The 23,729-nt window shown below is 42.4% G+C and overlaps 1 protein-coding gene across 3 annotated transcripts; it reads right to left on the minus strand.

Moving 5' to 3' along the window:
* Positions 1-78: 78 nt before the first annotated feature.
* On the minus strand, positions 79-23,729 carry arhgap17b (Rho GTPase activating protein 17b). Of its 3 annotated transcripts, XM_040156650.1 has the most exons (21): positions 23,325-23,729; positions 18,254-18,293; positions 12,458-12,562; positions 11,565-11,641; positions 11,154-11,265; positions 10,729-10,805; positions 10,354-10,456; positions 9,885-9,953; positions 9,711-9,792; positions 8,912-9,039; positions 8,189-8,300; positions 8,024-8,105; positions 7,766-7,846; positions 7,262-7,375; positions 7,054-7,145; positions 6,200-6,338; positions 5,082-5,378; positions 4,329-4,450; positions 3,837-4,250; positions 2,266-2,300; positions 1,496-1,600 (listed from the first exon to the last, which is right to left on the minus strand). In XM_040156650.1, the coding sequence occupies exons 1-20, from the start codon at positions 23,375-23,377 to the stop codon at positions 2,293-2,295; spliced, it is 2,307 nt and encodes a 768-aa protein (XP_040012584.1). In that variant the 5' UTR covers positions 23,378-23,729; the 3' UTR covers positions 1,496-1,600; positions 2,266-2,292. The 3 variants fall into 3 exon arrangements, with proteins under 3 accessions (XP_040012575.1, XP_040012592.1, XP_040012584.1); XM_040156641.1 differs by lacking the exon at positions 2,266-2,300 and having other exon boundaries at positions 79-1,600; XM_040156658.1 differs by lacking the exons at positions 2,266-2,300; positions 5,082-5,378 and having other exon boundaries at positions 79-1,600.

Consider the following 23,729-nt stretch of genomic DNA (forward strand, 5'->3'; position numbering starts at 1 on the left):
GTCTTATTTGTAAAATTTGCACAATTAAATGTTGACAGAAGTTGACAACACTGTAAAATGTTGAACAGTCTTTTATTGTTAAGAGTAATAATGCACTGTATGATGCAATATATGCAGAAAAAAAAAAACACCACGAAAATGCAGAGGGGGAAAAATAAAAAAAACATAATCAAAGAGCTGAAAAATACCCCAACAAGGTAAATATTGTCAGCGGTAGTAAAAATTATACAGAAGATTTCAATTATTTGGCTGCATTTGGTTAGAGCTTGCGTGCGCGTGATCACTTATAAGCCATGTAAATGAAAATCAGTTTCTTTTTATTACAGTGCATTTGGTATAATATATATAAAAAAAAAAAAAAATCCCTTTTCACAATAAAAGCTAATCTTTGAGCAATTTTAAACTTGGTAAATCAAGTCAGCTGAAATTTAAAAAAAAAAAAAAAAAAAAAAATCAGATGGAAAACAATATTAAATTCTAACCCACTGGATCATTAGATATAATGAAGTAAAGGAAATGGCCAGAAATGCCAAAGATTGGTGTGTGTCCTGTGGAGAGGACAATACTAGAAGACGACTGCATTTTTATATTGCACTCTTGCCAAAATATTTGGTCATTAACAACCTTAAGACAAAGCAAGCAGCTCTAAATTTGAATTTAATTTCCTTTGGCCCATAGCCATGTCTTTGGTCCTTTGTAGTATGGTGCTGAAGTGTGTGACAATTATTCAAAAGCCCTTCGCAGCTGAACATCACATTTAGTCAGGTGAGAGTGACAAGCGGATAAAGAAATATATCTGAATGTGATTCTGTTTCATGATAAACAGATCATCAGTGGCTGGCTAACACTCAAAGAGCTCCACACAACTGTGCTGCTAAAAAAAAAAAAAAAAAAAAAAATACTAGTCATCGGGTGTATGTGGTCAGACCTGGTGCTAAAACCAGATTCCCAGATCTCTGTCGGCACTGAATCTTTAGTATCATTAGCAAGACTTTAAAAAGAAGCAAGGGGCACATGAAAGCTTTGAACGCTTCACCAGGACTCTCGGAGTTCAGCTTCTATATTGTTGAGGTTATATGTTTAAGTCCCATAAGCCTTGTGTCTAAGCAAGGCTCTGCAGTCCAATCTCAAAATACCCAGCGGTATATGGAGCGTAAAGAGTTCAATGTGAAGTCTAATATGAAAAGAGAAGGACAGGGCTCTGGTGGTTTAAACCAACACTGTAATAAGATGAGGTTTCTGTTTTGAGTCAGTATAACAGAAGAAAGGGCAGCCATTTTTTATTTTTCCAGAAAGCAGTCTGGCATCATGTGAGTGGAGCGTGAAGAGCTGGAGTGAACTGGTGCTTTTTGCGTTACCTGTCTGATATGTGATTCTAGACTTTCAAATCTGGACCAGCTGAGTGAGGGAGGATTTCAATGAGAGCGACCCCCCCCCCCTTTTTTTTCTTTTTTTTTTTTTCACAGAGTGGTGCTCTCTGTCTGGATGCGAGGGTCTAGGGTGGAGGCGGGCTCTTCGCCAGCAGAGCTCTCCCCTTGTTGGTCCACAATCACCTCAGGGATAAGGGCCCGTCCAATCCCCTTTAGGACCAGGCCTCCGTCTGTACAGGACAGTTAAGGGGGCCAGTCAGCAAACAGATCAGTTTAGACATGTCTTAAAACTTGAGTTCAAGCAATAAACTAAACTTAAACATAGCTAGACACAAACAAACACATACACACACACACAGTTTCAAACTGTGGAGGGTACACACGCCACCTTTACACACTCAGTGAGACACCAAGGATTGCTCTCATTATTAAATCTAGTCAATATTGCACATTTAGTACCAGTTAAATAACATTTTTAGAGGTGGAGCCAGTTATTAGAGAGTATCCTTGGTGTGTTAATCTTTAAATGCAGCAACTTTCCTACATAGATCTGCTCAAGAAGAGACTGCACACACAGAATAACAGCACACAGTCGATTTAAGGTCTGTTTAGTGGCATGTTAGAGAAAACTGTTAGCAGGCAAAAGCCATCCAAACTCAGCGTCGGGGATGGTGCGGGGAGTCATAAGCATGTTAGTGTGGCCGGAGAGCAGGGTTAAAGCGCGCGACAACTGCAGACTAATATACATATATTTATGTATATTACAGTATGAGCATTGCAACAATTACACAATGAAAAGAGCCTGCATTCTTCGTTTCCCCTCACAGACGCACAAAACATGCAGTGGAGACAGAAGCAAGCCCAGTGCATCAGCCAGTCAGACCCTTACCATTACCTGCAAAGCTCATCTCAGGCTGGCAGCTCAGACATCTGCAATATTTACACATTTCCTGTCATGCTTCAGATCACCACAGTTACATTTAGTGTGTGAGACATCAAGAGACAATGAAACTGAAAGCCAGAGAGCTAAATACACCAGTGCTCCGAGAGGACGCTGAAATTACTCAGAACTGGATACACTATAAGCAGACGACCAGCAAGTGATTTCAGTTTTTGCGATGCCTACGCAAAGAAACCATGTTTAATAATGTTGAACATTACTAAAGTTGTGTTCATGGTGATATTTTATGCCCTTTTATTATGCCCTGGGGTTCATTAAATCTTTAATTATAAAATCCTTTCATAAAATGCCTGCAAGAGTTGCTCAATACATTCAGAGTAAACTTTATTTTATTTTACTTTATTCTGTTGCTGTCTTCAGGGGTGGAATGTAACAAAGTACATTTACTCAAGTACTGTAGTGAAGAAATTAAAAGTAGCGATGACCACATTAAAGCATCAATAATTATAATCCAGTAACATAATATACATATATACATATACATATACATTATCATCCACCCTGCCAAAAAGGCAAAAGTAATACTTTTACTTTCGGTACTTTAAGTGTATTTTGAAGCTAAAGCAGTTGTACTTTTACTTAGGTAAACTTTAAATTTTGGGACTTTAACTTGTAAGGGAGTATTTCTACACTGTGCTACTTTCAAAGTAAGAGATCTGAGTACTTCTTCCAGCCCTGTCAGGAGACAAATATTATCATTTTTACTCCACTATATTTATTTGACAGCTATAGTTATTTGTTACTTTGCAGACTATGATTTCTTTTTAAAAAGATGATGACAAACTGCTGTTGAGATTAAACGACTCAACAGTATATAAAGCAATTAATTATCTGCCCCTCAACCAGCTACTTAATTAAAATGGCTCTTAAACATTAATGCATTTACAATGTAATGCAATTATGTGATAATAATCCAGAAATAATCCAGTAATGTAATACATAACAATATAACACTTACAGTGGCCTTTTTCTTAATGAGTACTTTCACTTTTAATACTTGAAGTTCCTTTTTGCTGATAATACATTTATGTAAGAAGGATTTTAAATGCATGTCTTTTATTTGTGATGTGTCTTTTAATTGTGGTATTTCTACATTGGGTTCAGTAGAGGATCTGAGTACTTATTCCACCACTGACGATCCTAGATCTAAAGTGACCAGACCAAAAGTCCTGCTCTATTTGGAGCTAGATGAGAGTTTTTCTGCAGGCAAAACTTGATCATACACATGTGGCGCACACAAACACACACATACATACAGAGGGAGTCTTCCTCCGTCAATATTGTTGTTACAGTATAAACACGATGAAAACTTGTTATTCTTTCCTTCATTCCTGCAACTTGATGTGTTGTAATTTTCTTAAATCTGATTGTAAGCTACAATTAGCTTTTTAAAACTATTTAAATATAATGATATTTAGGATGATCCCTGATACTATGCAAACTCCTGCAAACTATAAAACTATTGAAAAACAGGATTTATGAGGCAAGAGGGACAAACTGTTTACCTGTTATGATCTTGGAAGCGGAGCTGCAGAGTCCGTTTCCATTGTCATTCGCTGCAGGTTGCGGGGGTGGTGGCATGCTGGGTCGGGGTCTCGGCCTTGGAGCCGGCCTAGAGGGGCGGGGGAGGGATCCAGAGTGGTAGGACGACAGCGGGTTGGCGTGTTGTCCATCATGAGGTGGAGTGTCAGGAGGGGTGGGAGTGCTGGGGGGAGAAGACTCTGACTCCCCCTGGGCCTGGTGGGGTTGTGGAGGCTGCGGGGGTGGGTGGCTCGGGGCGTGGATTGGGTTTTCCTTGCTGGGGTGGCGTCGGGGTGTGATGGGTGGGTGATGAGGAGAGCCGGGTGTCTGGGTGTTACTGGGCTGGGAAGCGAAGGGGCTGGCCTGTTTTGGGGGGGCTGGGGCCTGCTTCTTGGTGCCTTCAGAGGAAAACATAATTATTACGTGATATTACTAATGATAATGGTGTTAAATGTACATAATGTAAATTTTCTCACCTCTGCGGACCATGTGTGGACTCGGCACCCTAGACCCACCCTGAGAGTGGGGGGTTCCTACTGTAAGATGGACCGAACCATTCCTCTGGGGAGGGGGGGTGGACATGAGTTCACGGGCTGGGCTGCGGAAATACAATAAATCCAAATGTTAATGCATCAACATGTCATCTACACTTCACATTCAATGAGCAAGTGACACACCAGTGTAAGAACCCATGCATAATATGTAGAACAAACTGCACAAATTTCCATTAGAAGGCTAATTACATTAGATGAAGATTAGATTATTGCATGAGGAATAACTTAAAAAAACAAAAAAACAAAAACAATATAAAGACGTGTAGAGAAGAGGATGCAAAATCAGAAAATAAGTTTATTCAAAAGACTCAAGGGTTCGATAATGTGTTGCATGCAAATTCAGACGACGCCAAAAAAGCAGGCAGGAAGGAAGGAAGGCAAGTACGTTTTTAAAAATAGAAGGAGTTTGGTCAATCATCACAACAAGCAGGGGGGGTAAAAGTTATCTGTAGACAAAGCATAATTGGATTTTCATTGCAATACATTCTTAATTTGTTAAAATGAAGCCAAATTAAAAGGACACTGAGAGAGGACATTGTAGACATTGTTATTGGTATCATTTTCTGTTTTCTGACTTCCAGTATGACAAACATAAAGGGTGGGTAGAGCTCCGGATTGGCTGATTGGCTGCGAGCAGGCGGTGGAGTACTGTTGCTACCACAGCTCGCTCCTTACCTGCTCTCCTCTGCGCTGAGCTGGGTTACAACCTGAGGTTGCACTGTAGCTACCTGGACCCCACCTCCCAGACCACTACCACCAACACCACCACCAGCACTACCAGCTCCACTCAAGCGAGGCTGGTCAGCCTCTGCAGCCGGGGATGGAGCCTGGGGCTGGGGCTCGGGCTGGGTAGGACCCCCGGCTTCCAGAGGGGGCAGTGGGGGTTGGAAGGTGGGTGAGGTTAGGTGAGGCTGCTTTCTATTTACAGCGCTGGTTCTACGTGGAGTGGGCTCCGGCTGTTTGTTAACAGTGCTAGGGAGGGGGGAGAGGGGAGAGAGTTCAGGAGGGCAAACCACACGCCATCGGACAGCGTGAAAGAGACCGAGAGAGACAGAAAAACAGCGAGAGCAGAGACAGACAGAGAGAGTTGTTGCGAGAGACAGAAAGAGACGCCACTTCCTGAGTTCAATGAAACTAGTTCGGAAAGAAGAACCCAAAGAGGACACAACCACATGACAGTGAACTTTCAAAAAAGAATAACTTTGAACTGCGACATCACTGCGGGGACAGAGGAGACAGATGCCACACCATACAAACAAAATGCAACAGAGGAAGCCCACACAAAACATAAAACCAGCAACCTACAGTGTGACCTAGGCTTTAATTGGAAATAAAGGAGATAACACAGGAGTACACAAGAGTAACACAAGAGAATTATAACTAGACAAAGTGGTATCCCAACAATATTGAAAATGGTTTGTTTTTCATTAAAATATCTGAAAGAGAACTGCTTTTTCATCATGTTGTGTACCAACTAGGAGGAAAACAACTGATTAGCTTCTGAAATCACCTGAACATAACAGAAATGTGGTGTAAAAATCACAATAAACATCATTCTCATCATTCACCAATCAGCAAGTGGATTACTGGGAGCTACATTGGACTATGACACAGCTTTGAAGTCTGGACTGGGCAGATCTTCAGTGGGTGTTTCAGTGACTGTGATGGACTCGTCGGCCACTACATAGAGGGCCGACACAGCTGGGCCCCGTGACTCCTGCCTGCTCAGTGTCTTGGGACGGGACGGGAGCGTGAGGGGCAGGCTGAGGCTGAGGTTGGGGCGAGACAGGTACCTGTCTTTACGGGGAGTGTGACTGTCCCCGTCCTGCCCAACTAGGCTGCCAGGGCGTTTCCTATCCAGGCCGGGTTCCGGGTCTGGGGTGGCTGGGTGGGTGGGCATGGCAAACATGCCCGAGACGTTGAAGTCCACCTCTGAAAGAGGAAGAAGAAAATAGAGAAGAGAAGATGAGGATTACAGTGATAAAATTACCTTCTAATATTTGTTATAGTCTGTGCGAATTATTTTACTGTTAGTTATTTTTAGACATGCTAGCTATGAAATTTGGTCCAGACATTCACGTCCTTCCAGAATGACCTGTAAATACTGTGGTGTCCCTCTGACTTTTCACCTAGCGCCATCAACAGGTCAGGATTTTCATTTGCCCAATAATTTGGTTCATTATATGTTTGTGTTTAGTGCTAATTTGCAAATGATAGCATGCTAACACAATTTGATGGTGAACATGGTAAACATTATACCTGCTAAACATTAGCATGTTAGCGTGTGGCATTAGCTTTTATGCTATTGTGCTGAAAAGGTCACTTGCAAGAGTGTCAGCATGTTGAGCTTGTACATGTCGTTGGAAAGAACAAAAGCAATAGGAACAGTAAGAGGAATTTTTTTTGGTCCAGATGAGTTTGGAAAGAACTCTCAAGCTTTTACGATGGTTGAGAAACATTTTCTGCCACTAAATTCTGCTGTAGCTGCACTCAATATATTCAGAATAAAAACCACATTGTCCACGTTTGTGCTGCCATCATCAGGAATAAGTACACCACCAAACAACATGCAAGGGACATCGCAGATAGTTGGTAATGGTTAGAAATGATCAAATGTTACTGCAAATACAACAGACAGATGTCTTACCTTCGGGGAAGAACCAATCAGCATGCTGGATAATGGGCTCAATGATGGCGACCACGTGGACAGATGTAGCTGCTGCCATCTCTGCCAGCGTCCTGAATACAACCACAGTCAGACAAAGAAGGGAGATGATGGTCAGTTAGCTTGATCAACATTAGCCTCATTAGCCTCAGAAAAGTAATATGAGGTGAGCAGTGTACAAGGTTTTTACCCTTCTGTCTTTGCCCAGAGCAGGTTGGGTCCCAGGACTATGGCAATGTTGCTGGGAGTCATTTTATTAACCTCACTGTCCTGAGCGAGTTTAGCAAGAAACTTCACCAGATACCTGCAACAGAGACCGTGCCATTGCTTTAAAATCTCCAACAAATTGCAGCCCCCGATTTACCTCGAGACCACTTGTCGGGTCACGACCCCCAAGTTCGGAACCCTTGAACTAAGCAGAACATTAGAGCAGTGCTCTAATGAGACGTCAGATAAAGCATCGAAATGGCCTTTAGCAAAAATAATGAGACTGGTTTCTCTTATTCGGCTAGTCAGAATCTGAGAAAAACGGAACAGAAAGAAACTCATACATCCACTTCTGTTGCTGAATTTAGAAACGCTGCCTCAGACATACACTGTGGCAACAATAGATTGTATTGCATTTTTGGAGGCCTTATACCACATGTATAGAACAGAGTAGAAGAGAATGTAATAGAGAGGAAGATGCTCTTACCTGAGGTTGGCTCTGTGAGTCTTTGGCAAGCGGTCACATGTCACCCACAGGGCCTGAAGCCTCTTGTCAGGGTCTGACACACTGAAACCACACACACATTTTATATTTTCTTGTTACACAACTACCAGAATATCCAGAGCAACCTGTGAGCACACACTGCTTCCGGTGTCTGTTTGCTGCTTTTTAGCGAAGAATGAGTGTTATGTTAAAGATATTATATTATTAAAAGACTTGTGTCTGGGTGTGTTTTCCTCTTACTTGGAGGCCTGTAGCCACTCGTCATACAGGCCAAAAGTCATTAGAGGTTCAGGGAGTTCCCTGAGGTAGGACTTGAGAGCTCCTGTATGTAAAGAGAAAATCTATGAGAAAATTGATCTGGACCGGATGGTGTCACTTTTTGTGGATTTGCAAACAAGGTTGTACCGGCGACGGCGTGGGGATCAGAGTAAAATTCTTCGAGCTGCGAGGTTGAACAATCCAGCGCTGCTTTGAGCTTCTTCAGCTTTGAAGCTCCAGCAGCTATTCTGAAGAGTCCCTGCAAGGACGATGTAGAAAAACAACAACTGAATGGTGCTTTTTTATTTTTTTTTTTTTTGACATTTACAGGTGACTGGTCTCCAGCCTAAAATTAAAGAAGTCTGTCTGGGCTGATATCAGGAAAGGAGAAGTAATGCAAGCAATAGTGTACCATCCATTAAACGACTGAGAAAGTAAATAGAGGAATTGTTTTTTCTACCAAGAGAGATGTGGCTCTTTCAGGATGAGTATCAGACAGACAAACAGCAAGAGTTTTGTTTCCGTTTATAAACGTGTCTTAAATCGTCCTCCTTGGGGAGTCTAGCGATATGGGGATATTTAAAGAGTGTAAGAGCGAGCATGCTAATGGATAACAGATGCCTGAACACACACATGGTGCTTATCCCCGCAGCCCCAAGGCTAACTGACCACAAGTTGGCCCCAGATGTTTCCAGACTACGTGCCGTCACTTCTAGAGAGCAGTCCATGTGACCAACGTCTGCCTCCAGCTCTGACAGAGTGGCGCAATTAAGTTTTATTCGCACAAATCTATGTCCAAATTCTGGTCAGTTAATCCCTCAACTTTGCCCTAGTTTATCAAAGTTTCTCTCTCCCCGATTCCACCCGTACCTCCTCCTTCATGCCAGTTTCCAGCAGCATCATGACACAGGCCTCAATAGGCAGAGCGATCTCACGGTTACTCCTCTTCAGGTGCTCCTCCAGGGCTGTACCAAACGCTGGCTTCTCCATCCAGGAGTCTGGGTGAGAAATTGGTCATCAGTGTCTTTACGCTAATCTGGCTATTTAACAGCATTTTGTGTCTGCTTTGCTGTCACACCGATACGTTCCCTGTCTAAGTGCATGTAGACACACTATGAAAAGACAGCTTAGGGGAGGAAATTATGCAATTAGATGTGATTTTAGTCAATTTGGTTTCTGGAAAACTGAGCAGAACTGAACTCACCATCAATCTGCCAAAAGTCTACCCTTTCAAGCTGTTAGTAATTCACTCAACCAGACCAGAGAAAAAGCAGATGTAGCATTAGATACAGCATGTGTAAGACAATTGAGCTCTCATCCTAAATTAAAAGGAGAGGAAAATGAAGGTCTGTGCTGCTGGCATTCATGATGGAAACAAAAGCTTCACATCATAGACAGATTTAAGAGTTTGAAGCTGAAATATGCAACTTCCTTTGCCGTAGCGAGAAAGGTACAAAACTTGGAAAATGTGCCAACTATTGTCTTGTGATACTATTTGTGATTATGCTGAATTTCGAGCCAGTCTACATTTCTCAACAGCAGGGTACAGGGTTGCGACACAGATAGCAACTATAAATGCCACCTTTAAAACAACTTTTAAAGAGGAACTAAAAGGGGAGATGTAAAGATACATATTAAATAAATGACAGTTTCACGTCTTGCTCTTCACCTTGCTGCATTTGGATTGTTGGTATAGCTGCCTCCAGTGCTGCCAGAGACCTCCTGTGGTAGTCTGCCTGGGCCTCTAATAACTGGTATACATAAACAAACATAAAGAGACCACATATGCATCACATTCCCAACTTAGTTCAGGGTCATTTAAACTAAACTGAGGTGCACTCACCATGACATAATAGCGTGCATACTCTCCCTCTTTGGAAGCAAAGTTGTACATATCTGCAGAGAGCTGGTCCTGTGGATGGAAAAAAAAAAAAATTCCAAGCTCAATACATGGCAAACATGATGGCAACCCTATACTTTCTGCTATAGAATATTTTCATTAAGACACAGATGAACTCCAGATGACAAACCAATGACCTTTAATTACATGCTCCTAACAATGTGCACGTTTGTTCCTGCACCACTCCCACCACAAGGCTTCCTTTGTTCGGCCAGTTCATTAGATATGATCCTAACCTGATGAAGAGGCCTCGGCTGGAATCTACAGCTATTAGTTTAAACATGCCTCCAGTAAATACTGCTTTTACAGCCTACCTAAACCAGCCTGATCGGTATAGCACTGTGCTGTTGTGTGAAACTATTATAAATCCAAAGAACTGTGCACTGCAGGAAAGATCTAAAACAAAATCTACCTTGCATATCTCTACTTTGTTCAGAGCCTCGTCCATCTCGTCTTTGAGAGAATCGGCCTTAGCTGCCATGGCCTGGTTGTTGGATTTTGCTGCCTGGTACCACCTGCAGGCCAAGAAATTATTTAGACACTTAGGCACGTTTACAGTACGCGTGAGCATATCGGATTTGAAAGGTTTCCTTTCTCACTATGCAAACTTTTGTGTATATTCACATCACAGAGCGTAAGAACTGTCAGACTAATTTTCCAGACACGCAAAAAAAAAAAAAAAAACAACAGGACTGCTATTAACTTTAACATTTAACACAATTCAACACAATTAACACTAAATAAAGACTGTTACCGACCACTGATTGCAGACTATAAGCAAGTGTACCTTGTCTTGGCAGAGTCATAGTCCAGAACCAGCTTGGCAAGTTGCTTCCTCTGTTTCAGTATATTGGGAATCTCCACCTGTGAGGGAAACAGTGAGGATCCCAGCACGAGCACATACCGACATGCACTTCACAGTCAACAATGGAAATAACAGTGGCGTGAGAACATTTTGTCGGTATGAATCACGCAGAATGGTAGTTTAACACAGAAAGATGCCAAAGGGCATGTTGAATTTGGCGCAATGATGAGATTAAACACGAAGTATTGTGAAGAGTCTACACAGGCTTACAGAATATTCCAGTCAATAGCAATTTGTCTTCAAATATAAAGTGGGTTATAGAGTGATTTTAAAAAGAACTGGTGTCCTAAGAGACAAATGTATTTATCACTAAAGGATGACAAGGGTGAAATCGTCTGTGTCTTTACCTCTGCCAGCTGGTTAAGGGGATCCAGGATGTCCCTCTCGATCTGCACTTCATGCTGCATCAGTTCAGTGGCTAACCTGCTCTCTGCCTCCCCGCACACATCCATCATCTTGCTGTTCACACAGACATCAATGTACACAAATATGACTGTTATTACTATTTTTCTTACATTGAGAAATACGTTAATTTGAAAAAAGGAAACACAAAGACATACGAGAGACTCACGGTTGGTCCTTTTACATGTGTTTCACTCCACTTATCACTTTTTAATTTTGTATTTTGGTAAATTAGGCTCAGTGGTCTTGTCCAATTACTGAATATGCCTGCGCAAGTGTAATGCCGCGTGCTGTTGATTGCTGCTGAAACAGGTCTCGCATGGAGTAAAATCCTACAGTTAACTTTCCCGTCTCACCCGATCAGACTTTCGTCTCCCAGCTGACCGCCACCCTCCTGCATGGCCTGGGACAGCGCCGTCAGGGGCAGCTTTTTCTGCAAGTAGACCAGCAAATGAAAGTTTCGCTTACTTAAAAATGTGCAGAAAAAAATTACTGAGAAAGAAGAGAAGGCACTTTTTGTCTCATATTTACTTGTGTGCTTGTTTTGCGATGTTTGCTCTTCTGATTTGGTTTTGGCTAGCTACCGTGAACAAATCGCCCACAGTTAACCCAATGATCCACATCTGGGATTTGGGCAGTTAGATAATGTTTATTTTTCAACCACAACTTTCGTGTGCTGCCGGGGAATTTGCTTATTGTGCCACACAATACGTGCAGGTGTGTCAAGCCATTCACCATTTAGATGATTTAAGTGAAACAGTAATGAAAAGTATGACAAATTAACATATAGCAGTTATTCCTTCAGAGTTTGGTCAGTATTATTGTGTGTGTGTGTGTGTATATGTGGGGCTGTGGTAGGCCTGCTACACAATTACAGTGAAGCTGGCAGGAGGCCAGTGCTGAATATCTTTCTCCTGAGTCCTGCCCATATCCACGTGTTACGTAAGAAGGCATGCGATGCGCTCATGGCACAAACAGCAGGTCATTGCTAATACTGACAATGGCGTCACAGTGATTCATCCTTATCTAATTTCTGTACGAGCTCCATGGTACACTAGCATCTCTCTGATGGGCTCTCAAACGAAATGGAAAAGCTTTACATAGAGATCCTGAGTTTGTAGCCAGCTGCTGACACGCTGAGATAATAAGAGAAGTCTATGACAGGCCAGCTCAAAGTAGTGAGTGTCTATAAAGAGATGAAACTAGAGTACAAGCGAAAAGCAGTACAGAGAAATTGAGTTCTCCTCACATGTCTCTTTTCAGTGTCTGTGCCAAGTTGACCCTGCAGACATGACACCAGCCTCTTGTGTGCGTTGTGCGACACCAGACGCACCAGCTCCATCCGCCTCTCGATCTGTGCGCGCAAAAATAAGGAAGCAAAATACAGTGTCATCATATCAGAACAAACAAAACAGGCCTACTGTGAGAAGAGTTCAGTTAACTGATTTAAAGCCGGGTGAAGGGTGCAATGATGTATCATCTTCTCAGGACACGTGCAGATTTTCCTTTCGAACAGAAACAAACCAGGCGAGGGCCACAAATCAAAACACAGATACTGCAACAGATCACATCCATCTCCACACTTTCCATCCTGCTCGTGTTATTGAAAGATGATGGAGGATGTCGGTGCTGTTTGTCTAGCTCTGTTCTGCAGCGTGCAGTGTTACCACAGGCAGAACTGACAGCCAGATGGAACGAGTCATGGCAGATAAATAATACAGACTGATGGATTGTGGCATTTGAAGGGGGAAAGCTGTCGTTTCGAAACATAAAGATATGAGATACTATCAAGGAAAACAGATGAATCATGCTGGCCCCAAGCCTGGTGGTGGCCTGATCTACCAGTTATACTTCATGGGCAGGTATTTTAAGCTTATTTTGCATGTTTTAAGCCCTCAGCTACAAGCCCTGTACACGTATATTATCACAGCCCTTTTTCCAGAGCATAACAAACACTTTCAGGTAGATTTTCTACCTTTCTACCTTTAAATTAACTTCACTACTGGAGGATAATCCAGTTGTAGAGGCTTGGAACAAAGGCTGCTCCAATTCTACTTAACACTAATTCTACTATTTAACGGGCAACTACCACGGTATAAATAGTACAGTAAAATCTCTGAAGGTCTCACAGTATGTATCATCATATGACTCAACCCTACAATCCACCGCTTTTTCGCATTACAAAGTTGCCATTGGGCATCCTACTCAGTGATTTCAGATGTCAGAGTGTCCTTGAATGCACCGCCAGTGAGAGTTTTCACATCAGTCCCTGCTCCCCGTTGCGTGATCGTGTGACATGACGTAACTGACAGAATATAAGTCTCTGCCAGATGATTTCCATTCATTACTGAAGAGAACTGAAGCCACTGACCGAAGAATGTTTAAGAGGTCTAAAGACGAAAGGAATACCTTGAAGAATGATCAACAGTAATTTAAAGTATACATGATTTTTAGTTCAAACTCTTGTTGTGGCTGTATTGCTAGTCACATGTTGATTCTGCACCCAACCAACTGTCTCTCGTCTTAGTGTTTACTTCCTCTTCCTGTTTCATTGTAAACATCCAGTGGTGTCACTCCATCTGAAAGCCCCTCATCTGCTGTCTGATCCCCATCTTGCTCTCACTCTTCTTCCTATACTTTTATCCTTGCTAATTCGCGGTTCCCTTTACGGCGTGTCGAGCTCTCGCCCTCTCACTCTCACTCATACTTTTGCTCCTCCCTCTCCCTTTCTTCTCTCGTCCCTCTTTCCTGCAACTGGTGCTCCATACCAGACCACAGCTGGACTTGGCTTCCTCCCCTGGATCCAGTTGATTCGCTCACCATTCAGCTGATCCCCAGCCCTGATTAATGCATGGAAGCCTAGCTCTATCTGGTGACGGCTCGATTGGATCCAGACTTCCAACGCTCGGTGCCAAGAAGGAAAGAAAGAACTGAGTGACTGCAGTGGGTGTGGTGTGGCCGACTGGATACCCTTGGTGATCGCATTGTCTGTGCCTTTTGAAAGAGTTTTCTTTGAGTGTACACCAAAAAACCCTCGGGACACTCACTGAATGTAGAAAATATCAAGTCTCTTGCAGTGAACTCTGGTCTGTTTCATACAATTTACATTTGAAATATCTCAAAGTTTTAATATCCTTCTCTGTGTAACTTGTCTGCTGCTTTTTGCCTATATCATAGACATCGTCATGATGTAGTGGCATAGATTTAATAGCAGAAAAATACCCGTATAACCTCCTTTTAACACAGAAACCCATGAAAAAGAAATCAGATGATCTTCAATTAGCCAGTGTCATGTCTAAAACTTTAGGATCTACTATGCTCACAAGAGATCTGGCCTCGTAGAGAAACTCAATCAAGGAGGCAAACTCTTGTACAGAAACGCCCTGACAAACTGAAGTCAGATAGCTGAAGAGAGAGAGAGAGAGAGAAAGAAAAAAAAAAAAAAAGCAGGAAACCTCCCTGATCATAGGCACAGACAAGCACACACATTTGATGATTAACTGAAGAGAGACAATCCCTTCCTCCCACCTCTCCAGTTATGGAGCCGTCCAAAGGTTTACAGGCAAGTTATTGCCACCTTTTTTTTTTTTTCCAGACAGCATTGAAAGCAGTGAACAGAGCGTGCTGACGACCTCTGACCTGCCACAGCAGAAAATGTGGAACGTTTAGTGAGTCATGGATGGATACGGTTTTTGTTTTCTGGCTTTGAGCTGCTTTTGCTGACTGGATAGCTAGTTAACTAAAGGGCTGGCTGGCTGACAGATTACTAGCTGGCTGACCTTGTTGGCAGGATGGCTAAATGTCTGGCTGATGATGGAGCAGAAACGGGATTCAAATCTACAGTCTGAAAAGTCATGGTTTCTTCAAGGAATAGTTTGAAATTTTGGGAAATATGCTTATTCGCTTCCTTGCTGAGAATTAGATGAGAAGACCGATACCACCCTCATGGCTGTATGCTAAATATGAGGCTACGGCCAGCAACCGGTAGCTTAGCTTGGCCCAGTTGCCTTTGGCTCTGTCCAAAGGCAACATAATCCACCGACCAACGCCTCTGAAGCTCACTAGTTAGCACGATATATTCCACTTGCTTAAACTGTACAAAAACCTTTGTGTGAAAACGGCACGTTGTGGTTTTAGGAGGAGTTACACGCTATCCTATTTATAGTGTACTAAGCTAGCAGTTTCAAGAAAGCGAAAAAAAAGTCCCAAAATAGACCCAAATCTTCCTTTAATAGAGACCAAGCCAGTGCTCACACTGACAACAAAAACTAACTCTGGTGTTTTCTCTGTGGCTCACCGGCTGGTTAGCCGACAAATATCTGTTTAACGTACAGTATCAGATATGAGTATAGTCCAGTATCCAATCAATAACGGTCCTTTGTGTATCCCAAGTTGTAATCAAATACTGAGACATGGCAGCATTTTCGCCCTGACTCTCTCCAGTACCAGACCAGGCAAGCCGTGATTCAATCCATTCTGACGGCCTCCTCAATTCTCCCACTGAGGCAGGACGTGTCCAAACAAGATAAATGCCTCAGCCAATGCAAAGGACTATGGAAAAATGGAAAAGAACAGACTACTACGACACCATGGAAATCATAGTGTCAAATTTCATGTTGGACGGTTTCAGAGAAGGGGGTGTGGGAGTGTGTGGGGAAGGGGAAAGGAAAAACTATTCTTTCTCTGCTCATGTTTGGAAAGAGGGAAAAACTTTTCCAGCTAGTGTGATTAAATTAAAATGCTGATACTGATTCACTGGTCTATGAATCAGTGAACTGTGAGCCACACATTTCATAGAGATGACTGAAATCAGGCAGCTTATCTGTAAACTGACTGACTGCAGCATGTGTGTCCTGATCGATTGTATGATGTCTCTTTGTAATTTCTGAAAAGCACAGATTCTGACCGGCAACTTGGAGCTCAAGCGGTTATGCCAAAGGACCACTTCCACTGTGCTGATCGCCTGACGATCACATTCCTCACTGAGAGCTGGTGCTACAGGAATGTCTAACGCAGCACAAAGCTCCTGTCGTTCCGGACAAGGACCAAAGATGAGAGAAAACATTCTCTGGAAGGGTTGGGTCAGATAGTGATCCGTGCCTTTAGGACAATGATATATTAGGCCAAAATGTAACTATTTCCACTGTTAGAGCAAAAAACGTGCCTTGACTGTTTGTCTTGGTTACAGCGAAACAACTGTCTACGCGCATTTGTTCGTATTTAATAAGAAATACTCGTTTTGCTCATCAAGTGTTGTGTGCTACTCTGTGTGAGTCACACTGGGTTCATAGCTCACGACTGCTTGTCATAAAACTTTGACTTCCATGACTGAACGAGGGTTGTTGAGAGCGTTTTGCTTCACCTTTTCTTTCCTCCCACAAAAGCTTCTTTCTCCTGTAAACATGCACTGCCTCGCTCACTTTCTCTTGTATTTATTCACACTCTTTTCCTAGCAGTGATCTCAGTTTCACTAGCCAGAAAACTCCCATCCCCCAACACACACACACACACACACACACACACACACACACACACACACACACACACACACACACACACACACACACACACACACAGCATATGTCCAGTATGATTACGAGATAACAGAACATTACCAGGGTTTGCCTTGAGTGGAAAAGCATGAGGCACTTTTCCAAGTGCCAAACCTCTGGGCTGGCGAGGCATTACTGAATGAAAGCCTCCCCAGTAATATTTTAATGCCAGCAGTTGTACTCCAGGACTCCAGAGTGACCTGGCATCAACAAGCTGCTGAGCCACAGTCGCTTTAACGGAGCCTTTGAGGAGAACCTGTAAGTCCTATGATTACTCCCGAATTTTCCTCTTCCAAAAAGAGTTTTTTTTTAATTTTATTTATTTATTTTTTTTTGCACTGAGATACAGAAGTTTAGGTTAGACAGTCAACAGGACACAACACAACAATCAGAGTCACATTAACCTGTAAACATTCTGTGGCAGCTACAACTGTAGCGGCTACGGGTGCAACAATGCAGTGAGCTCACTGTTCAATATGATACGTGATACAGGTTTCATGGTTTGAAGCAATGACACTGAATGACAATGAACTTTTACAAAGTCTGAAAACGAGTGTTTTCAAGTTACACCGTTCTTGGTTTTCATAATAATTTTTCTTATTTCAAATTACAGAATCTTTTATACGGATATAATACATCTGCTTAACAAGCAGATCCTTGTCAAAAGAAAAGTTAAATGAAAAAAAAAAAAAAAATGTTGAGCATCAACTAATGATTATTTTAATAAAATTATATGCCAATTAGTTTCTAGATTAATATTTTTTTTATACAGTATGACGTATCAGAAAATAGTTAAAGGTCCCTGGGGAAATTTCCCACAACTCAAGATGATGTATCCAAATTCCTTCTTTTTGATCAATTTAACAATAAAAAACCCAAATATATTCATCTTAGTGTCATATATAACAAAGACAAATATCAAATCTTCATATCTGAGAAGCTGGAACAAGCATATGTTTAACATTTTGCTTGAAAAAAAAAAAAGATTATCAAAAATAGCTGCCCGCTGATATACTGTTGATCTACTTATCAACTGATTTTTGCAGTTCATGTCCTCATTTCCAGAAAAAGCAACTGTCTGAACTTGTCGAAAGTTGTTATAGCAAGCTGCTCAGTTGCATTTTTACAGACATTTACAGATGGCATGAATACAAAGAAAATTAGTGTAAGAAGTCCAAATCCAAAAATGAGAGAGAAAAACCCCGACAATCCGACTTTAAAAAGTCGGTTCACACATTTGCACTCCCACTCCACATTGCTTTGACTTGGTTTGGGTGTCGGTTTATAAAATTAACTGAGATTCACTTTTTCGCTCAACGATGCATCATATTGTCTCATTTTTTAGCGTATGATTCGTAGCTTTACAGCCCAGGTGGCGGCTGACCATTCAATCCCAGAATAGTTCCAACACCATGACGGCAGACGCAGGTTGTGTCTGAAGCACCCGGATAACTGACGTGCATGACCGGTAATAAAGGATATGTTATATTTACCTGTAGGAGGTCGTCACTCAGCACCTCGGTTTTCTCAGCCCTGTTGAGACAAAGACAAAAATGATGCCAAAGGTCAAATACGGACTAAAAATTAAGTAGTAAAAATACAGACGACGAAAAACACACCTTCAACATAGAAAGATAAGGCCCAATGTCATAGACACCTCAACAATATCATGCAATCCAAGGATATGAAATGAGGGACACACCTGTCCTATAGTAGGTAAATGAACAGCTTGCATTTGAATTTAAATTGTATATGGGATTGTCTCAGTCTGCAGCACGGTGACATATTGTGATGTGTTCTGTTTCAACCAAACCTGACCTAACTTGTTGTAGAAAAACAGCTGACGAGCAAAACAGCAAAGGAGAACATCAAACTAGAGTCTATCCAGCCCAGCCTGTCTGCAGTTTGCACTGTGTGTGCCTGCAGCAAAAATACACAGAGCACAACATGCTTAAATCCAATTTAAAATGTTGCCACATTTAGATACTTGCTAAGAATGTGAAATGTGTCAAGAAGTGTATCACTCATTATGAATTACTGGGTAGCATTTGTACGCGCGTTGTCCAGGTGTACGCACAAGAGTACAAGGCCATCACCACTTGTGCCTGTGGCTGTTTTCCATGATGGACCTGTTGGATTCCTCCACCCTGCCCGAACACACACACTTCCTGTTGTGTCATCTGCACCTGGTTTGTTATGGCAACAGGGGGAAGGTGTGTGTGTGTGTGTGTGTTTGTGGAAGAGGGGTGGGAGTTGCCAGGTGGCTTGTTGATGTCTGAAACACACCGAACACACTGCACATTGTAGCAGAGTCTGCAGACCACAGGATACTGTGACATCCTTCCAAAACTGCCGGGAAATGTGTACAAGATGCCAACACCCCCTCCGTAACATCTGAAACAAGATACACCTTCGCTTCTTTATACGCGACCTCAAACTCCCATTGCAGATTTTTTTTCACCATGTCGGAGTCAGAGATGAATCTTTGTTCTGTATTTTCTTGGCTTGAATGGTGATGAGCTAGTGAGCCCAGCAAGAGAGCTCATCACTCACTGTGCACAAGAATTACATCTCCACACACAAATCCCCGAGGACCTCTTCCCCCCTCTCTGCCAGTGCCGGCCCACACTATAGATTTAAATCTCGCAGGGATCAATTAACCCTCTCCCACACAAGAGTTATTACTCAGTACTGCTGTAAGACTCAGAAATGAGATCCTCACAAGTTACCCCCTGCAGATACAGGCTTACCTCACTAATGCCAGAAATATCAACACTGTCAATGGAAGACGCCTTTGGCTGCACTCTGCTGTCTCAAGCGCGTAGCACGAGTAGAGATTTCAATTAAAATGGTCAAAAATTTAGGGTGAAGGCAAATGTCTTTCAATCTCTGGCAAAGCTGGAAATCGATGATAAGCCGTGAGATTCTTGTTTTGTTTTTTTTCTACAGACAGTTTTTTTTGATATACGTGATCAATGATTTGCTGTTTAGCAATCGGTATAAGGGCTAGGTATCAAACCTCAAAACGTTTTTGGTTTTGATCAAAAATTCGACGTCGATTCTCAGAAAATTAATCAGCAACTATTTTCTTGATTGATTAATCGTTTAAGTATGTTTTTAGGCAGAAAATTTACTGGTTTACGCTTCTTCTGTGTTCTGGTTTTTCTTAGTCTTCTATGATAGTAAACTGAATATCTTTGGGTTTTAGACTGTTGGTCAGACAAACCAAGACATTTTTAAGACGTCAAAGCGAGATCTTGAGATCTTCTGATGGCCATTTTTTGCTATTTTCTGACATAATTTGGACCAAACAGTTAAACAGGAAAACAACCAACAGATTAATCGATAACAAAATTAAGTTAGTTGCAGCCCTAACTCGCTTTAAATGTCTCGTCAAATTCCGAATCTTGTTCTCTTGTTCTTAGCAAATAGTTCCAGATTTAAATCCATATTTTGGTGACCTCAGACAATCTTATTACTTATTATTTATTGAGGCAAAGTTCAACTGTTATTAGACAACAATTAATAACTGTGAGCTTTGGCTACTTTTTGTTTTGAAGAAAAACATGTTTTGTTTCTCAAAGAAAGATACTGACAAAAGCAACGTTTAGATATTGGCACTGAGGCTCAGGTATTGCTTCAACACTATTACCACAGCTTTTCAAATGATACCCACTCTCGCATAGAATAAACTGTGGCTTCTTGAACTTTCTGTCATGATCAGCTGTTTCGTTTAAAATAAACTAACTGCTTTTCTTGCTTTTTTCTTAAACATACACAGCAACATGTCCTGAGCAACAGAGGACATTTCCATGCAAAGAGGAAACTTCTAACTGATGTTTAAAGCAGAAAAGTATAAAAGTGGGTACAAATAAAACACTTACATATAGTACTAACACAGAAAGAGATGGCAAATAAAGTATTTGTTTATATGAAAAAGCCACACCCTGTTACTTTAACAGTTCAACAGAGGTTAAGATGCACCGTCTGTAGCGGCATTAGGTACGATCAGCAGAGCCAGAATACCAACACACTCCTCCACACGATTGCATTACACATTGGGCTACACAGGCTGGCCTCTGAAGAAAAAGGTCATGTGAGCAATCTTGACACTCCTATCAATATTGAATTTGCATTGATTACAGCTTGGCGCTGGCCGGCAGCTACTTGTTCTAAGAATAGACTTTCACGGTGCTGGAGCCCAGGACCTGAAAGAAAGCCCACACAGAAAGCTGGAGCAGAACCGTAACTGTGCAAAGTAAATGTGCAATCTGTGTAAGGTATATGGACTTGTGCCTGTAAAACATTAATTGACAATAGAGAAGCTAAAAACCTGTAGATATATTCATATATTCTTGTGATATAAAAGTTTTCATTGCCTATGTTTTCTTCCCAAATCAAAGTTTTGTTAACCTTTGTTAAATGTAAGTGTCTCTCTCCAAAGTGACCAGAGGTGTGCAAGGATCCATAAACCCTGCTACCCTGCCCTCTTGTACCACATGGCGACTACATGTAAGTCCAGCTGCTTCCTCCCCGTTAATCACATGTAAATCAAACGGCTTCCTCTTTTTCAAAAACAATCCTCTGTGGCTGTGTGACGTCCCTAGCCCTCCAACTGGGTCCCCGTCAACAACCACGGAAATGCTTACTCCACACAAAAAAAAGAAAAAACCCTCCGCGTCTGGCCCTTCCTGTGCCAAACAGAAAACCACATCATCACAAACTGTCATGGGAGAGGCAAACTCACTGCTTTGTGAACTGAACTGTATTAAAAGTCATCCTAGCTCATTACTAGCAATCAACTGACATTTCATGTTCATCTGCTGCAGGACGGTTATATGACTTTCACAGAAACAGACTTTTAAAAAACATCATCCTAAGCCAGGGATGTGGTGGAGAATAGGCCCCTCTGGACCCAATTTAGGCAAAAGAACCAATGTAAAAAAATAAAAAAATAAATAAATTAAAAATGAACTCACCTATACTTTTATGATGCAAATTTATACTGTACTTTTCATTTTGTGTCGTTAAACTGATATTTAGTTTAAATGAGGACTGTGGAAAAATATTCAACTTCTCACGATCACTGACTGCGTAATTTCACTCTACCCCGCTTTTATTGAACACGATACTGTTAGTCTCAACCGTTTATTCTCCAGATTCTGAGCACTGAGCACTTTCTGTCAGTCACGCAGGGCTACAAAAACGGCACCGGAGGATTTCTGGCATGTTAACAGCCATCTAGCAGTAATCCACGGTGGGTGTGTGCCTGCAAACATTTGTACTTCTCTGTAAGCAATCCGTCATTCTGTTCAGTTGAGTTTTACTGCTCTTGCGCAACACATGGAGGAACGTATGTGAGGAATCCAAGGTCGGTGCCTTCAGGGTACTGGTCGGAAACACTGCAAGGACATCATCTGCAGACGCCATTAATGCAGTAATAACTGGAGACATCATCTCAGTGGTGGCTGCTGATAGAGAGCGGGGCTGGAAACCCCTGTGGGGACGGAGATGAAGGGAGAGGAGAGGGAGATGGTATAGATATTGTGTGTGTGTGTGTGTGTGTGTGTGTGTGTGCGTTTGTTTGTTTGTGTGTATAAACTTCCAGTAAACACCACACATCAGGAAGTATGTGTTTGTGTGCACATCCTAGGCTACAACTGCAGATATACCAGCAATCCTAAAATATAACCGACAGACTTGGGGGGGGCAGAGCGCTTTTGGGTTTCAGCCCCATGGTCAGGAAAAAACAAGACATCTGTAGATGACATCTTGAGCATTTTTCGACTTTTTTGTTGACATTTCCTTAATAGCTGCAACAATAAAGTCATTTAGTAAATCCACAGAAACTATCCTAATAATCAACTGATCATTTTGTTTGTTTTTCAAGCAAAATTTCCAAAACATTTGCAGCTTCCAGCTTCTCAGAAGTTAGCTTTCCTTTGTCTTATCTGGGAGTACACTGAATATCCAACAGCTTTTTCTGCTGTCGGTTGAAAAGTCAGCATTTTGAAGAGGGGCCAACTTGGGCGACGGGGAGTTACTGTGGGTATTTTTCACAATTTTCTGACATTTTATGGCCAAAATGATCGACTGATCGATCAAGAAAATAACTGACAGGTTAATCGATGATCAAAATAAACCCTGGCTGCAATCCTAAAGCTAATAAAGTCACTAACTTACTGCTACCACAGACTCACCATGCCCATACACTGATGTTGGAGAAAGACCGAAAGCCTGACACTATTAGCTTGTTTACACTGAAAGTTGCGAGTCGGGGTCCACACAACATGTGCGCGGGTCTGGCTTCCGCTCGGCATCCCTAAAATTCCACATTTGTCCCTCGACTTTCCTAAAACTTAAACTTAAAAGCTCTCCAGGTTGCACGGAACGTGACCCAGCCCTTCCGACACCGCCCACAGCGAGAAGGCAGATGACAATGGGAGAGGGCAGCGCGCACCGCTCAGGCGAATCCACATCGCGTCGACCTGCTCGGAACAAAAACAAAAAAATGTGCGGAGCCAACTCGCAGCGGCGCGTGTCCTTTCGCGATAAAACACCCACCTTCCGACAGTCTGGTTGGCAAGTTGCCTCATGCGGTTAAACTGCTTCTTCATGTCGTTAGATCCCCTCTGCGTGTCCCACAAGTCCTGTAAAAGTTAGCGGCGCCTCCGAGCGCTGTCGATCACCCACCGCGGATCCAAAAGTTGCGCTACGTCGCTGCCATTGCGGCAGAAAAGGGGGAGAGAGGGAGGGGGGGGGCTACGCTACGGCTGAGTGGTGTCCCCGACGGAACCCGGCGACATTGGCCGTCGCTGTTGAGCCCCAGGAAAGAGCCGCGGAGAAGTCGGGAGTCACACGAGACGGCCTCTGACGAGCCTCGGGGTCCCCATCGCCACGAACGCGAGACGTCCCGGCAGACTGGCTGGCTTTCGGCGCAGCCACTGTGGGTAGGAAGGAGGAAGTGCC

This window comes from Xiphias gladius, chromosome 3 (assembly GCF_016859285.1).
Source record: "Xiphias gladius isolate SHS-SW01 ecotype Sanya breed wild chromosome 3, ASM1685928v1, whole genome shotgun sequence".
NCBI classification, from domain to species: domain Eukaryota; kingdom Metazoa; phylum Chordata; class Actinopteri; order Istiophoriformes; family Xiphiidae; genus Xiphias; species Xiphias gladius.